At 36.8% G+C, this 16,654-nt stretch overlaps 2 protein-coding genes and 1 long non-coding RNA gene across 8 annotated transcripts; 1 reads left to right on the top strand and 2 right to left on the bottom strand.

Moving 5' to 3' along the window:
• Positions 1–282: 282 nt before the first annotated feature.
• On the bottom strand, positions 283–4,758 carry LOC111797082 (S-adenosyl-L-methionine-dependent methyltransferases superfamily protein). 2 transcript variants are annotated; one of them, XM_023679978.2, is made up of 13 exons: positions 4,602–4,758; positions 4,138–4,253; positions 3,992–4,053; positions 3,655–3,726; positions 3,548–3,574; positions 3,312–3,416; positions 3,033–3,140; positions 2,838–2,909; positions 2,683–2,733; positions 2,234–2,296; positions 2,027–2,151; positions 1,366–1,567; positions 283–1,223 (listed from the first exon to the last, which is right to left on the bottom strand). In XM_023679978.2, the coding sequence occupies exons 2-13, from the start codon at positions 4,235–4,237 to the stop codon at positions 519–521; spliced, it is 1,692 nt and encodes a 563-aa protein (XP_023535746.1). In that variant the 5' UTR covers positions 4,238–4,253; positions 4,602–4,758; the 3' UTR covers positions 283–518. The 2 variants fall into 2 exon arrangements, with proteins under 2 accessions (XP_023535746.1, XP_023535747.1); XM_023679979.2 differs by having other exon boundaries at positions 3,676–3,726; positions 4,602–4,757.
• Positions 4,759–5,115: 357 nt separating this feature from the next.
• LOC111797081 (conserved oligomeric Golgi complex subunit 8) lies at positions 5,116–10,341 on the bottom strand. The gene is made up of 12 exons (XM_023679977.2): positions 10,044–10,341; positions 9,708–9,860; positions 9,066–9,214; positions 8,386–8,463; positions 8,202–8,295; positions 8,043–8,117; positions 7,602–7,898; positions 7,211–7,278; positions 7,062–7,116; positions 6,780–6,918; positions 5,747–5,931; positions 5,116–5,658 (listed from the first exon to the last, which is right to left on the bottom strand). Exons 1-12 carry the CDS (start codon positions 10,167–10,169, stop codon positions 5,365–5,367), a joined length of 1,713 nt encoding a protein of 570 aa, XP_023535745.1. The 5' UTR covers positions 10,170–10,341; the 3' UTR covers positions 5,116–5,364.
• A 255-nt stretch (positions 10,342–10,596) lies between these two features.
• LOC111797379 (uncharacterized) lies at positions 10,597–15,365 on the top strand. 5 transcript variants are annotated; one of them, XR_015421310.1, is made up of 6 exons: positions 10,597–10,959; positions 11,507–11,684; positions 11,761–11,805; positions 13,063–13,200; positions 13,583–13,756; positions 13,834–15,365. It is a non-coding gene; the product is annotated as an uncharacterized LOC111797379 (long non-coding RNA). The 5 variants fall into 5 exon arrangements; XR_015421311.1 differs by having other exon boundaries at positions 10,597–10,915; XR_015421313.1 differs by having other exon boundaries at positions 10,597–10,915; positions 11,573–11,684.
• The last annotated feature ends 1,289 nt before the right edge of the window (positions 15,366–16,654 follow it).

Below are 16,654 nucleotides of genomic sequence, written 5' to 3' on the forward strand. Positions count from 1 at the left end.
TAGGATTCGTGATCGGATATGTTGAGCTTGCTGAGACGATAGCTCTACACCATGGAACCACCAAAGCACTGGAGGCAGCAATTCGTTTCGAGGTGAAACAGATTTTCGAATTCTTTGGAATCTTTTGACTGGTAAAGCTCGCTAAGCGAACGAGGTCAGTGACTCACGAGTTAGCTTCTCACGTGCAGTGGCATAGATCGAACGAAATTTGGCTCGAAGATCATCCTCCATGGGTGGACACTGCTCTAAGCTTTTTAGGTTTGTTTACAAAAGAAGCATCTATAATCATCAATCCACAAGTGCAATAGGTATTTCATAAATTCCACGAGTATACTCCCTTGTTTCACTTGTACAAACAAATCCCTTCTCATGTTCATTAAAACATTAAGATAAACCCTAAATAATAACTCAAAGCCATCCAGAATTAATACAATATCGTCTGTTTGAAAAATGGAATATCATAAACAGCGGATTCGCATACTGATTCTGATAGAAAAAGCTGATATGAAGCTTGATGCTCACTTCTCTAGGAGGAAGTACATGATGTTCAAAGCAGTAGTTGGGATATAATGCTCCCAATCTCCTTTAGCGAACCAAGAACTCACAATGTTTTGGGATGACTTAGACGACACTCCTGCAGTCCAAGAATCAGCCAACCTAAAACCGAATTGACGAGCAGCGGAAATGATTGTTGGCTCATCGACCCGACGCAGGACATGGCAAAGAATCAATGCACATTCGGAATCCTTGCTAGACGAGATGAGCTCTTTTGCAGTTGAAAACAGTGGCAAAATAGCTTCAGGAACATACGTGACGTCTGTCCCTATGATGACATCAAAACCTCCTGTGCTTATTTCTCTGATAGTTTCAATATGGATGCTATTTCCCCACTCCAGTCTCTCTGTAATTAGTTTTGTGAGGCAATGCTGCTCAAGATTTGAGGTTACATTTTGAGATAATAGGTTTAGAGCACTTGGGTCTCCGTCGGTGGCAACTACAAGATTAGCGGAGCCAACAGCAACCATAGAGCAAATTCCTCCACAGCCACACCCCAGTTCTAACACCCTCTTTCCAGCACATATAGCGGGATTTTCTGCCAGGACAGAGGCCATCAAACGAGCAGATTCCCACAGCATCAAACCAGTGGATTTGCAGGTATGTTGGAACTCTTTTGAGAGAACTTTAATTTTGAAATTACATCCTCTAACATCCACCTTGATAATCTAAGAAAATCAAATGATTGGACGCAAGTAGAGTTTAGAATATGGGTGGCCAGATTGTTGAAAATAAATGAAAAGAACAGTAGTTTGTATGATCATAAAATATTTGGGGGCAATCTTAGAATTTTATCATGGATAAACACACCTCATTATCCTGAGAAGGTGAGATTCCAAACATATCAATTGCAACACCCTCGGAGAAGTCGAGTTCAAAATCGTTGACAGGCACCTCTGAACGGTTCTCCGTGGGCCTAGGCTGGGTTTTAGCTTTATCGGGCAAGCCTGCCCTAAGACCAGCTTCTGGAGTTGCAAACTCAGAAAGGCTGAATACAGCTTGGACCCATCGCCTTAAATCATAAATAGAAAGAGTTACTATTAGAGAAAATGCCTCGCCCTAAAAACTAAATTCGTAACATAAAAAGCAAAGAATCAATTTAAACATTTCAGATCTAATGAGTTTTAAATCAAACTTCAGATTCAGCAAGTTCTTTACGTAGGTTAGGACATCACGCATGCACCCATATAATGAGTTTGAATTTCAATATGAAGCAAAACATGCCCATCACCTAATGCGTGGGGCAATAATCGGTTACAGCACTTTGAACCTGGCAATTCAAATTCACTTAAGTGGCTATTTGACAAAACAACTAAATTAACAACTATGATAACCAAAACTGTGGATAATATGAATTAGGCATAATTTTGGGCATGAAGTGAATAAGACTTGATCCAATCTGAGGAAACCAACAGGAAATTAATTAATTTATTCAAGAAAAAGGTGGAAATATTTGTACAAAAGTATTTACCTATTCATGACCAAATCCCTCGATCGGTTCTCAACTTGTTTGCAGCATACGTCAAGTTCTTTAACATCAAATCCAATTTCTTTAAATGTACTTGTAAGAAACTCATTAGAGAAGTAGAAAGCACGCTGACCGAGGTAGAGGCATCGAGATTAAAAACTGACCAACAAAAGAGCATATTATTGTAAGCATGAAAAGAGTGTAACTTACAGTTCCATCTCCTCGGACGTAAAAGTTCTCACTGATTTTTTGATCTTTGCAATCAAATCTTTCCTGTCAATGAGACCCCGAGATAAAGAGCATATGTACTTAAGAACCGTATGGTGAAAGGACATAAACATCTTGTATAAAAACCAACAAAAAAGAGAGGGACGTGGTAACAGAAAAAAGGATGCTTTAGCTTCCATCATGGAAATTATCGAATTATCAAATAATATTTGATTAAACAGACTCGGCAACTCATCCATAGATTCAATTAGAAGGAAACTGAACATATATTATAGCAACACTGTTATTTGTAAACTCTTCTTTCAGCGTTTTGATAAAAAAGGAAGAGGTCCTTCAAATAATACATAATAAGATGTGGCAGTTGGCATGAGATGAACAAAAGCAGAATAGCACACGCAGACAAAAGAAACGATAAAACATATTCTAGATACCTGAGCAAGGTCACCAGTTGCATAGTCCCGAAAAAGAACGCATCCAGTAGGCTGAAAAAAACGAAAGATGAAATTTCATTGGATCATCAACCGTTCTTAACAAGACACGATTAAAAACAAAAATTGAATGTTAATGGGTGCTAATGAGTTCTTACTTTCAAAACTTTTTTCACATTTCCCAACACCAGGGACATCTTCTCTGGCGAAACTGCAGACAAAACAAAAATCTGCTTAATAAGTTAGCTACTTAAAAAATAGTAATAATTATTATTATTATCAACATACAAAGCTAGTAAAATAACGATGATATATTCAATAGAGATTGCAAGTCGTAATTTTCAGTGAATTACCATCATTACTACATCAACCGACGATGGAGAAATGTTGTTGCTCAAGTCATCAGCAGTAAGATCACAAACAAATGCAGCAACACGGTCGTCATTGAAGTCTTTATGTGCCTGCATGAGCAAGCTAATCCATTTAGCCAACCTAAGCCACTTTTATCATTATCAAATTCCAAAAGCTAAGAAAATACTAGTTAGAACATGAAGGCAATGAGACAGGGCTGCAACAAAAAGGCAAAACTTTTAAGCAAAAATTGCTAGGGTGAAGTCATTATGCCACCAAACCTTGACTAAATTCACTGCTCGTGGTGAGAAATCACATGCATGAATGAAAACATTTGGGTATGTAGCAATCAAGGGGAAAACAGTATTTCCTGCTCCACAGCCAACCTGAACGGGAAAAGAAAAACAATTTGAAATACTAACTAGCACCTAAAGAAAGATAATGGTAGGGAGCTTTTTATTCTAAGATATGGATAATCGGGCAACATTGAACTGAATGACAAGAATTGATCACTTACCTCCAAAACAACTTTTCTTTCTTCTCCCTGAAGATCCACAAAATATCAACGATTGAGTTCATTTGAGGCCTCCATAACACAAGAAAAAAAGAATGCTACAACTAAACCTCGCAACATGCTGAACTCACAGAAAAGTATTGGCCCCATTCTTTGTCCAGGTAGTGTCGGTCCTTGAAAAACTAAAAAGTGAAAATGGAAGCAAATACCATTACCATGCTATAACTAAAGCTTATGCATAGCCAAAGAACAAAATTGAAACTATTTGAGTAAATTTCAAAATTTTCTGAAGGTGAGTGAATTACATCAGCAGCTTTGTACACAATAGCAAAAAGAAAATCAGCCAAAAATTGAGCGATGAGCTTTTCAAAATGCTATTCAAATAAATACTCCAGATACCAAGAATCAATCCAAGTTCAAAATGATTTTAGCCAAGCAGTAACTTACTCGGTCTTGATGCTTTTTATAAAAGATATCCCAGTACTTCTTAGCATCTTTTTCATACTTCTCTGCAAGAATGAAAGAGAGTTAATGTGATATATGAGGGACTGCACGTCTGCTTGAGAGAGAGATAGAGATAGAGAGAGAGAGACCTCTCCAGAAAGGAGAAACTCCAGTAGTAGAGGTAGAGTATATCTGAATCTTCTGAGTTTCCCGTTGTTGCTCCACAGCCTGTTGTCCATTCAAATCCATACTCTCTCCCGCAAAACTGCAAGAAGAAAAAACATTTCAGAACAGAAACGTTCAGAGAACACGAAAAATCTGTACATTAATATTAAGTTTGCTCCACGGGGAAAAGAAAGGGGACTTCAAAGCATAATCCCTCGAAGAACAACTTTCATGGAATCTTGAGCTACCTCTTCCAATTACAACCATATGAGCATCGATTCATAATTCCAAAACGGGAAGCAGTAGAAAATATTCCAATAAGAACAATACAGACTTCGATGAAAATGCCAGAATATTGAGAATCAATCAAAATCACTAACGATGATGAGGAGATGGATGAAATACAAGTTCGCAAAGAATCTAGCGTAAACAGAATATTCATGTTAACCTGTTGAGATTCAGATCGAAGCGCTGCACGAGGAGAGTTGCAGAGTCTGTTTAAGCAACAACGTCTTTGCCGCCAATATAGAGCGTCACCTATGTTGCACCGAGGAGACACGGAGCTGAATCAGGGTTTCAGCATAGGTTTTTTTTTTTATAACTTAAAACGCAGCGTTTTGGGGACATTTGTAACTGGAAACCGACGATTAACCGTCACTGAGCCAGGCGGGAAGGAAGGATCAAAACGCACCGTACTGCTGCGCCCTTTAAATTTTAGCGACAAATGACATTAGATTTTTTTTTTTTTTTTTTGAAATTTATGAATTTTGACATCATTTATTTGAGAATGTTATGAACTTATTTCTTAGAAATAATACATTCAAATATTGCTTTACGAGTTATTTGCTTTATTGGTTGGATTATTTGTCTGTGTGAAATCAAACATTGGTTTGGTTGGAGAGGATACCAGAACATTTCTTGTTAGGATATGAAAACCTCTCACTAGCAGACACGTTTCAAAATCGTGAAACTGTTGACAATACATAACGAATCAAGGCGAACAATTCAATCAAATAAAGCATTTCTAGGACGATTCAAGAATCAAACACTTATTTTCAGCTTTTTCCCTTTTGGAAATGAACTCTCCCTGTTTCCTATAACATACACTATATAACTGCTAACTTTTACTGAAAATAATTACAAATGAAGGTTTAAAAGAATAGACGCAAAATCAAGTGTAGGGATGCAAAATCAAGTGTAGGTTGTTGAATTTAATTGCTCTGCTCTGCTTCTTCACCTTCGCTATGTTTTTCATTACTCTGCAAGGAAGGGCTTTTCTGGTCCTTATCAGCATCCGATGAAGCTCCATTGTCCAGCGCAGGCATATCACCATTTTCTGTAGCGTTATTCTCTTCGGCGTTACTGACCATTTTCGGGAGGTTTCTTGAGGAAGAGACGGTCAATAGGCGGCCGATGCCTTCATACAAACTTTTCGCGTCCAATATAATCGTCGCCCCGCCCGGATAACAGCGGCCAAAACAAGTAGCACAATGGGGATAAGCAACCTACAGAAGATGGTGCAAAATGAGCTAGGAGTCTTTTAGAAGGGAAATCTCAGATGGCAATGGCAAAGCAAAAAACTGAAAACAACACCTCTATGAATGCGCGGCAAAGCTGGAGGAAAAGTCCAGACTCATTATCTTTTAGCATGTGAGTTGTGTTGTATCTCAATAAAGAATCCGAAACAGCCTGCAATCCTTTTATTAGTTCTTGAGCTATCACATGTTTCAAACTCAAAGGGGCACAATGGCGAAGTTCGTTCATAGCTGCCGATACACCTAATACCACCGAAAGGAGATGTCGTTAACGAACCTAACATATTGCAACAAAATAAACTTCTAGTTCTAGTGCAAATTTCTTACTTAGAGCTCATAGGTTGAAATATGGTCGGATAAATTAGTTGTACCAAGCCATGTAGCAAACTATTAGCATTACTATGAAAAACAACAAAAGGCAAGCAAACCACATCCGATTTCTTTTTTCAGCTTCAAACGAATCTATCAGCATGCAGCATTAATACTAACATGGATCAGGTTATACAAAAGCAGAACAAAGTTGCATTGTTCCCACTTTTATATTCATTTTAGTTCAATATGATTTCTCCTCTTTAAAGGCATTATTTCTTCTGGTTTATTCCTCTGTGCCTTACAGTTAAAGCTTCTTTTATGGAGTCGAGTACCGATTCAATTGATAAATTATCGGGTTGGAGAGCCCAGCTTGATGGAGAGCTGGGATTGCTTCGACAAGAAATGAATCTTCGTACAAAAGACTAATTCTCCTCCAATACAAACAGGCTAATTGATTGCTTACTCCACCATTTCTAAGAAGCACAAAGATAATTCTATAGCAACATAATTGGAGAGCTCTTCTCAATATTATCAAAATTTTCAAGATGGCAGCAAAAGTCAGTACAGGAGTCAACTATAACAGGGGAACTCTTTTTTATTAGATTTATGCATTCTGCACTTCTTTATCGTGTGTATCTTTGTTTCTTTTCAGTCTACTCTTTGTAGTCTGCCTTCTTCATAAATGAAAAGTGTTGTTTCATTTTCGAAGATATATGACAAGTTTTCTGGGAAAACTTGAAAAACTATTTCACAGTATATGAAGCAAATATCTGACATACCATTCACAAAAACAGCAAGAGGTGGATGTTCCATCAAATATGAAGGTGGAGTCACGTCTTCCTGACTTTCCTCACCAATAGTAGTTGCCGGAAAGCCAACAGCTGGTAGTGGGACCCAACGATGGGAATCCAGAACTAACTGCATAGGCAATACATGGTCAGTCAGTCAGTCATGAGCCATGATAGTGATATTGATTGCAGCCAAGCAACATCACCAGTCTTCCTTAGAAAAATTGAATTGCGGAGTTTCAGTCTAGAAGAAAGCATGCTTCAGATGGTTACCTGAAAATTATCAACTGCAGTACCCATATTTTTTGAAAATAAATTGAGAACTGCCCTGTAGAGTAATTAAGTTAAATAATTATAAAGAAATAATGTCATTAATATTGAGTTTGAAAAACAAGAAACCAAAAATATAATAGCTGCCTTACTCTTCAAAAAGTGGAGGAAGCAAACCACGAAAATCCATTCCAACCCAGCCAAGTCCCATAGCACAGTACTGCAAATAACACAATGAATAATTAAAAACAAATTAAGTAGCTGGAATTCCAAGTTTTTTTTTTTACATTGAATATTTTTTTTTTACCTAACGAATAACTGAACCTTCCTGGAAACAATTGAAAGAGTAAAAGAACAAATAAAAATAAAGCCCACAAAAAAGGGAGGCAAAACTATAAAAACGAATCAAGTAAAACAAAACCTAAAGGATAATCACAAAAGGCTTCGCAGTATTTTGAACCTCAAACTCTTAAAAGATTCCAAGAACTATAAGTCGATAACTATTCATAAATTAATCAAATATTGGGCAAAAGGGATTCTTACCATGCACTGTTCCAATATATTTGATAGAGATCCACCTTCTGTTATCTTTGGGAGCATTATTTTGAGTGTCTTCAAGTGAGAAGTTATCTGATGCATAGACCAACTAAAAAGAAGCCCACTGTCATAGTTTTCTTCATTTCCGGACGTATCATCCGCAAATATAGCTCGATATTGGTTAACAACGTCAAAAAGATGTGTCCTATGACAATTGATCATTCCTTTCAAATATTCATAAGCATTTCTCTGGTCAAGATCTTCGAGAATTCCAGTAAGCCATGCCTCTCGGCATCTTAAAAACTGAAAGAAGATTAGTGGAATCCCATATAATTAACTCCATTGAAAAGAAGATGACAAAATCTAGTACAGAAAACTTCTTATAATTTTTCAAGTTGAGAATAGATAACACGCAAAGTAGATTTAAAACAAATGAAAGACTTTTACCTGTAAACGCATTTCATATTCACTAAATACTCCAATTCGACGTAGATATCCAATGATGCGGAGACATTCAGGCAGCTGCAGTATTTAAGAAATTATTATAATTCTTATATCATGATTTTTATGACATGTGCTAGCATAATCATAATTCAAGAAGGTTACCTGAATATTTGAGCGAAGTTTTTGGAGAAGTTGAGAAAGAAGAGATTGGGTGGTTTGCCTGACTTCTGACACCAGTGCTTGAATAACTGGTACTCTATGGGAAAAACAAAGTCTAGTTAAGATGCTTGTTACAGTAGCTTCCAAAACAGAAAATCACTTTGTGAATAATAGGTGAAAAACTTACTTAGGGTGCATAGTTGAAAGTTTTGCGACAAATGCTTCCAAGTCAAGAGCTTCATCATAATTTCCATTTCTTACACACCTGCAGAAGAAACGGAATCACCAAATACCTCTTTTGTAATGTTCTAAAAATATAGGACCAAAATAATATGAAAAAGATTTTGAATTCATGCTATCATTAATTCCTGAAGCAAGCTCGTGCTTCAAATTTACCATGCATGCTCTTCTTCGTTATATTTACAATTATAATCTTTCAAGTCTAGAGCAGTTAACTAAAGAAAATTAAATAGAGATGGAAGCACATTAATCCTTGTCTAGTGGGCGTCTTGGCTCAGCACGTGTGCAGAGTAAAACTTATCCGACCAAACTAAGCTCCATAAAGTTTATAGGGTGAACATGTATTGAGCTAAAATAGATTTTTTTTTTATAAGAATTGGGGCTAAAATAGGTTTAGAATGTAAAACAAAAAAATAAAACCAACAACAAAACATATCAGCTCCTGTACAACAGTACCAAGTAAATGAAAGGTACATGCCAGCAATAGCTTAAAAATTATATTCTTATTAACTATATATTAGCAGTCAGCAAGGGGAATTGCTTTAACATATTTTTAGCTTACACTGTAACAAAAATAAGAACACGAGGTAAAATTTTAGTGCATAGGTCAAACGTTGCATTACATACGTATCCATAAGCTGAGGAATTTCAAGTAAATCAAGCAGAGTACTGTGATGTGTTAGCAATATCTGGTTCATCTTCCTCTTCTCCAGAATCTGTTCCGCAGATTCAATAAACTCTGTGCTACCCGATGTCAAATTTGGAATCTCAGATATCTGTAACAGAGGAAATTAATATCTCAATATCAAATATTGTCACATGTGTAAATGTAAGAACAGTATGATCCGTTGACTTTACTGCCTCATCATAAGTGTTATCCTCCCACAGCTAATAATAAGGAGAATGTTGTAGTAAATAAACAATTTTAATCCTCGCAAGAACAACGATTATAATACCGACAATAATAGTTATAAAACAGGCATGAGAAGAGGAACATCAGAGAGGTGATCTCTTAACAGATGAAACAACCCAAGTGATTTCACTTTGTATACAATCTATCAAGCCAAGAAAGTTAAAATTGATTGAAACATTTGATTGCCATGTGAAGTCCAGTGCAGAAATTGATTAACTACCACACTGTCAATAGTCAATTAGCAATAATCATCTGAACAATTATCGGCATAAAGTACACTTTCCCCTAATATTAAGATCTCAAACCATGAACATATGCAAGTAAATGAAGGAAAGGCAATAGGACTTCGGAATTACCAAAGTTTCAAGATGCTTATCGATGGAAGATACTTCTTCTCGAATTGCAAGCAACGCATCGGCGGCGGCAATGAAAGCTCGGTAGTTGCCCACTGCCACCTCTTGTATTTGCCTCCGAATTCGCTCCGCATCCACCTGAAGAAGCTCCGGTTCCTATACATGACGAGATATGTCACTAATTACAGAATAGACACTGAGGCACTTGCTTTCAACTTCAAACCAATCAATTAAATAATCAGAAGAAAATCAAGACATTGTTATTTCTGAGCTAGATTGCATTCAACCACTCCATTTCCTAGTGCAACACACAACAGGTGAGAGATGTTAAAAAATAACCTTGTTTAGACGATCGAGTGTGAAAGAAAGGAGCTCCGACACATATGGCTGCTGCGCGGCAGAGGCGAGTGGAAGGAGAGTGGGAGCCGTCGACGATGCGAGCTCCTCCGCATTCTCGGTCTCCATTTTCCGGACCTCCGTAGTCACTGGTACGACAGCCCGGATCTAGAAACTTGCGTTCAGAAAATCACGTCGAGTCACAGATCTGCCGGCGAGCCGAAGAGCTCCGTCCCCGCTCATTAGCGAAACCGGTTATCGTTTTACTATTTGGATCTGAAATGACTTCAGTTTTTTTGACGACTGAGAGTGAGGATTACTTTTCCAATGTTCTTTGAGGGGTAATATGGTCTATTTACTCACTTTTCGGTCTAAAAATACCCGATAGTGCAATTTTAGGAATAGAGGGCTAGTTAAGCAAAACAGTATTTTTTTCACCCTCTTGGGTAAAAAAAAAAATTTGATGGCATTTAAGTGAAATTTTCACCGCATTCTTCAATTTTCACCGGACAAGTCAAAATTTTCACCAAAAAAAAAAATAAAAAAAATAAAAAAAAAAATTTCACTCCCGCTTCCTTCTTCCCCGCGGGAATATTTCGACTGAGCGGAAGGTATCGCTCGCAGCGGCGAATGGATTCTCTGATAATTGAGTGATAATGTCGGCAGTTAACGTATTAGAGCCGCCGACGAGGGGGAAGGTCGTGTTGAATACCACGTTGGATCGCTCGATATCGAGCGCTGGCCTAAGGAGGCTCCAAAAGCCGCCAGAAATTTCGTTCGGCTTTGTCTTGATGACTACTACGATAACACCACCATTCACCGGATTATACCGGATTTCATTGTTCAGAGCTGTGATCCTACCGGTAGTGGCACAGGTCCATCCATTTCTGTCTTGCTTCTATTCTGGCTGCATTTATTGGTTAGTGTTTTTGTAAAGCTCTGTATTCTACTGGTAGTGGATATTTGTTAGAGAAGCTGATCGTTGAGTGCTTGCATGGAGAAATTAAAGAGAGTTCAAGTGAATTGGTAGTTAATGAAGTTCACTCGATCATTCTCTGCCTAATGACGTTTCGAGAATGTATTATTATTATCTGCCTAATGATATTTGGATAGCGTTCTTAAGTTATCGAGAATGTTATGTTACTTTGTGGCATGTAGTCACTGGCTATGCTGTCCTAAGACAATGTGGGATAGTGTCTTCATAGTGTTTATGAACACCATGATAGAACAATAGAAGGAGAAGTGGAGAAGCTAATCAAGCAGATCAGGCTGCCTTGCTACCATGTAGATGGGAAGGTATTAGGCACGGAATTAGTCCGTTGTCTGAAGGAGGGGACTAGGAAAATAGATAACAACAGGGAAGAGGGACGCGAGCCAAAATGTCGGGCATCAATGTCCAAATTTCCAAAATCGTGCGTATGCATCATTATTTTTCTTATTTTTCGGCAATCTGCATTTTCACACAGGTGATGAAAGTATATATGGGGTATTTCCCTCGAGGAGTTTTACTCACGGCTTAGATTCAAGCACAGGGGCTCGGTAGCATGTGCAAATGCTGGGTCGCCTCATTCTAATGGAACTAAATGTTGTTATAACCTCGAGTCGATGTGATGAACTTGACAAGAAGCATCAATTTAAAGAAAGGTAACAATGATTCTTATTGTGCAACCATTTTGATATTGCTTGCTAATGTAATGATGGAGTTCATTGGTTGTTTTAGGTCAATGGGGATCCTGTGGATCCACCCAAGATAAAATCAGTTGAGGTAGGATTTAATGATAGAAGTTTTGAACTAGGTTGCAGTTTCATAATAGTTTTTACTTTTGATGGTCCTTTCATGTTTCCCTAATGTTATAAGCTTCTATTATGTAAAAAGAATCTTTAAGGTACTTTGGAATCGATTAGAGACGATGTTGATTCTGAAAACATGGACACTAAGAAGAAAGCTGTGAAGTTAGAGTTCATACATTGCAGAACTCTCTTCGGAGATACATACCTTGGTTACTCCTGATTTCTCTGTTGCTTGGTATGTTTGCGTACTGTAGAAAACGAAATTTACTATCATTTGGAGAAGAAGCTGAAGATGATGAGAAAGAACTGACAGCTTTGAAGAGAAAAAAAAAAAATAGGAACAGTCATGATGTATTGGATGATCCACGTCTGTTATTGGAAGAGATTCCAAGCAGTGCTTCGGTAAATAAACAAACAAAATAAAGTAAGAAACTTTTTAGGGGGAAAATGAATTAGTATAAGCTTGCTGCTATCTTGATCTGAACAACTTTCAAGTAATCATCTTCTGAATGCCTCATTTCAACTTTCCCCTTGCAAGCTCAATTCTTACCCAAAAAAACCCCTTGATTTTCATACGAGGTCTGTTCATCTGAGATAAGTGTCAATAATATCTTCTTCTAACATTCACTTTTGAAGCTGCGGTAGTTGCAAAACTTAGTTGAGATCATTTATGGCACATTCAGAATATTTGTTGGTTTCTAACTGACCATGATGAACCTTTTGAGTGCAGAACTCGTTTGACAGTAAAAGAACGAGGGAGATGCAGCTATCTGTTTGAGAAACTTTAGCATCAAATAAACAAGACACTCGAGATTCAGATTCTGAAAATTCTAATCTCCTTCAATATTGCAATAGTAATGACAGTGGAGCTAACTTTGATGCTCGAATGCGTCGACAGATATTGAGAAAAATAACAGAGTTGGGAGATGAGCCATCTCATCCCACAAGTCTAAAAAATCTTATTTCATTGTTTAGCTTGCCTTTGGTACAAAGACACCAGGAAAATGAAAGGACATTTAAAATTTCAAATTATGAATCTCAACTTTATTACGCTCTTAAGCTTAGATCTCAAAGCTTTCCCTTTCTCCTTTCTCATTGTTGGTTTGTGACTTTAATATCTTCTGCATAATGAGGAACTTCTGTCTGCATCTTTTCATGCATGGATATTCGCATTTCTTACTTCTCCAATCTTTATAGCAAGTAAAGTAATTACTTTTTCTTTTTGTTACAGGTTTTGGAAAAACTTGCGAATTTTGAGAAAGTCATTTCTGGAAAACCCAGTAACTTCAAGCGCTGAATCTGGGGGTGGCAATGCTGATTTGTCAGACTGGAAATCTGTTGGTTAGAATTCACACCAGAGCCTTGCAAGGTAAATAATTATGAGTTTATTGACATGCTTAAATGCCAACTTCGTACCCTTTAACACTTCAATGGACTGAAAATTTTGCATAATATTCCTACCAAAAGAAAAAAGTTAGCTTAATATTCCTATAAACAAATTGTAAAATATTTCAATCTGCCCATAACATTACCCCTTGCTCGACAGGAGATTATGAAGTATATGCTATGTTTATGTTTGCTTTATAAATTCATTATGTCCATCCAGTTATGAATTTCTCCTCTGGTTCTTTTTGTCCGATTTTTTAAAAAATAGTTTAATCATTCAAACTTGTACTTTACTGCAAATGGAAAAATGTTTGAACTGTAATCCTCATCTATCCATTACTTAGTTTTCACCATGGATCATGCAGGACTGCATGTCTCGTGGTGATGATCCAAACGACTACTTTGTGCATGAACGTTTTCTCGAGAAGGGGAAAGAGAAATTTAACAAAATGAAAGCCAAACAAAACGACGTGAACGGGAATGGGCGGGCAAATCTCTTACTTGACTCGTTAGTCAGGACGCAGGACATGGGTTTGAGAGTAGGTTAAATTCCTGATTGACTTGGCTCCATTTTTTACTTTCGAAATTGATCAAAAATACATCTCTATTCCCACAGAATGGTGGAGCCAATTGGTTCGGACATGCAAGTTTCTGGATCTGGAAAAAGAAACAATATACAACCTCTCTCGACACATCTCGCCGTATCCTTCGTCCGTAATTTCCTTTGAATTTAGTTATAAAGCTTGGAGAAAAAGGCAACCCCATCCGTCAAATGTAATTACTTGCAATGGGTTAAGTTCTAGATTTGTTTGATACAAATTGCAGGGATATGGAGGTCCTTGAAGCTTTTTTAGCCTATGATTTATGACTTGGCCAACCCTCATCGTAAAAATGATTCTAATAAGTTGAGACATGAAACTAGGAACTACATATTCTTTGGGCAGAAATAAACCAGTTTCCTTTTGTTGGCAGTCTTATTCAGGGGGAGCTCTTCAAAGTATCATATTCTCTGTCTTCTGTACCGCATATTCGGACTAGGAAAGTCTTCAACAGCACATGTTCTTCACAGAGCCGTTACTGCCACCAGACGCGCAAAGATAGTCGGCCAGCCATACTGGTGGGAAGTTGACTGGTTCAAATAGGACTCGGCCCAACCGTTCATTAATTTGGTGGGAAAAATCATGGTGAGTTTTATTTCTTCATTTATTTATTTTGAGTAAAATTATTGTTCGTTCCCATGCTTCTTTATTCAAATTCGGCTCATTCAAGTTGGTTGAGAGAGAGAGGGGAAGGGGAAGGGAAAGGGAGAGGGAAATGGATTTAGCCTAACCTAACCCCCCACTCTCTATTATTAGATTCCTTGACTTTGTGATTGGCTGGGTTTCGTTCATATTAATGCTTTAAGTTCATCAATTTATTTCACACTATTTAGGGTATTGGGAATTAGGTGAACGGTGGGTTTTAGAGGGATTGTTTGAAACGAATTTCACATTTCCCTTGTGTGATTCTGCAATTATTATCATTATTGTTCATGATTTCTTCTGTTCTACACACAATTGCTCAAAGGTTCCCACAATTACCGTTTGCTTTACGCTGCTTTTGTGTATAATTGAAAATTGAGAAATTAAGGGGAGAAAAGGAGATTTGTTTGATTGTTTTGCTTCCATCTCCACTTTGTCTTTATAAACTTTAATCGGAGGGGGGCGTGCCACACCACACGGCCTCTCTATTAGTCAAAAGGTAGCGTATAAGTTTGAATTTTTTCAACTTTGTGGCTCAATCTTCTTCTAGGCATGGCCCACTAAGCCGTCATATGGTCTTCCCTCTCAAGAGTTAGAGAGAGAAAAATTATGAAAAAAAACAATCGTTGTAGCTTAAGATCTCGTACCAAATTAGATGGTATCACTTCTGTACTCGTACCAAATTAGATGGTATCACTTCTGTACTCGTACCAAATTAGATGGTATCACTTCTGTACTCGTACCAAATTAGATGGTATCACTTCTGTACTCGTACCAAATTAGATGGTATCACTTCTGTACTCGTACCAAATTAGATGGTATCACTTCTGTACTCGTACCAAATTAGATGGTATCACTTCTGTACTCGTACCAAATTAGATGGTATCACTTCTGTACTCGTACCAAATTAGATGGTATCACTTCTGTACTCTGTAGTCCTCGATAGGAATTTTATTTTCTCATAAAATTATTTCATGTATGGAAATTTCTTTATATAATAGCCTTATTAGCACAACAATGATTTTGAACTTCTAATTTCAAGGAAAATGATTGTTGAGATAATGCTCATAGTTTTATTAGTTTTGACATTGATTTTTTTTTTTTTTTTTTTTTCCCTCTTGATGAGATGACTGATGACACATCAGAAAATAATAAAATAAATTCCATTCTTATAGCATAATAATAATAATAATAGTGTCTAGTGTCAACGTAGGCATTTTTCATTGATAAAAAAAATATACTTGGGAAGAAACCTAAAATAAATTTCAAAATTTAATTAATTACTCCTTTTTTTAGTAGAATTTTGTTAAAATGTTGTACGAAAAATAGTAATTGAATTGATGAGTAGATAACTTGAAACAAAAATTGTAACTCTAACAAGGTTATGGTGTTACAGTTGAATGCTACATTTGGTTCCAATTGCATAATTGCATAGATAATTATTGAAATTTGGGCATTGTATATATTTCTATGCTTTCATATGGTAAAATTTTTATATTTAATTATTTCTATTGACATTAAATAACATAAAATTAAAGAGAGTGAGATATACAAGATTTAAAACATTTTCAAACCAATGTCACAGTAAACGATAAAGTTGAAGACTCACATGACATTGTATTAAAATATAGCAATAAATTTACGAACTTAAAAAGATTTACGATCTTTTTTTAATAAATTTGGTGGAGTACTATCTGATCATTTCTACAAACTTCAAGTGAATATTGTAACTACTCAACTGTGTCATACTGAATATTGTAACTACTCAACTGTGTCAATTGTTTGTAGATAATGTGACGGACTCTAATACCATTTATAATTGTTAGGTTAATAGATATCGTCCGCTATAATATGTTACATGTTATCGATACTATACCTTAAACTTAGTCGTGCCAATAGATGGGTCAATTCTCAAATATTACAAATGACTCCAAAAGAAGAGGAGGCTAAAAATGATTAAGAATTCAAAGGAGTCGAGCCTCGATTAGGGGAGGCGCACTTTGTTCGAGAGGAAGTGTTAGTCCCACATCGGCGGCTGTTCAAAGGGAAGTGTTGGTGATCATGGGTTTATAATTCATGAATACTCTCTAGGCATTTTGGGAAAGTTCTGAGAACTTATGCTGGAAGTGGACAATATCATACCATTGTATAGAGTTTTAAAATTGTTAAGTAAACCGGAGAAAAAAATAAATGGAA

The sequence above is a fragment of the Cucurbita pepo genome, chromosome 6 (assembly GCF_057944985.1).
Source record: "Cucurbita pepo subsp. pepo isolate OVF chromosome 6, ASM5794498v1, whole genome shotgun sequence".
NCBI classification, from domain to species: Eukaryota; Viridiplantae; Streptophyta; class Magnoliopsida; order Cucurbitales; family Cucurbitaceae; genus Cucurbita; species Cucurbita pepo.

Coding starts and splice junctions, on each gene's coding strand:
- LOC111797082 (XM_023679978.2), bottom strand. CDS start 4,237: ATGGATTTGAATGGACAACAGGCTGTGGAGCAACAACGGGAAACTCAG. Junction 4,054..4,137: donor AGTTTCTCCTTTCTGGAGAG/GTCTCTCTCTCT, acceptor TCATTCTTGCAG/AGAAGTATGAAAAAGATGCT. Junction 2,297..2,682: donor CAACTGGTGACCTTGCTCAG/GTATCTAGAATA, acceptor TCTCATTGACAG/GAAAGATTTGATTGCAAAGA.
- LOC111797081 (XM_023679977.2), bottom strand. CDS start 10,169: ATGGAGACCGAGAATGCGGAGGAGCTCGCATCGTCGACGGCTCCCACT. Junction 8,464..9,065: donor ATTCCTCAGCTTATGGATAC/GTATGTAATGCA, acceptor TTTCTTCTGCAG/GTGTGTAAGAAATGGAAATT. Junction 8,296..8,385: donor CTTTCAACTATGCACCCTAA/GTAAGTTTTTCA, acceptor TTTTTCCCATAG/AGTACCAGTTATTCAAGCAC.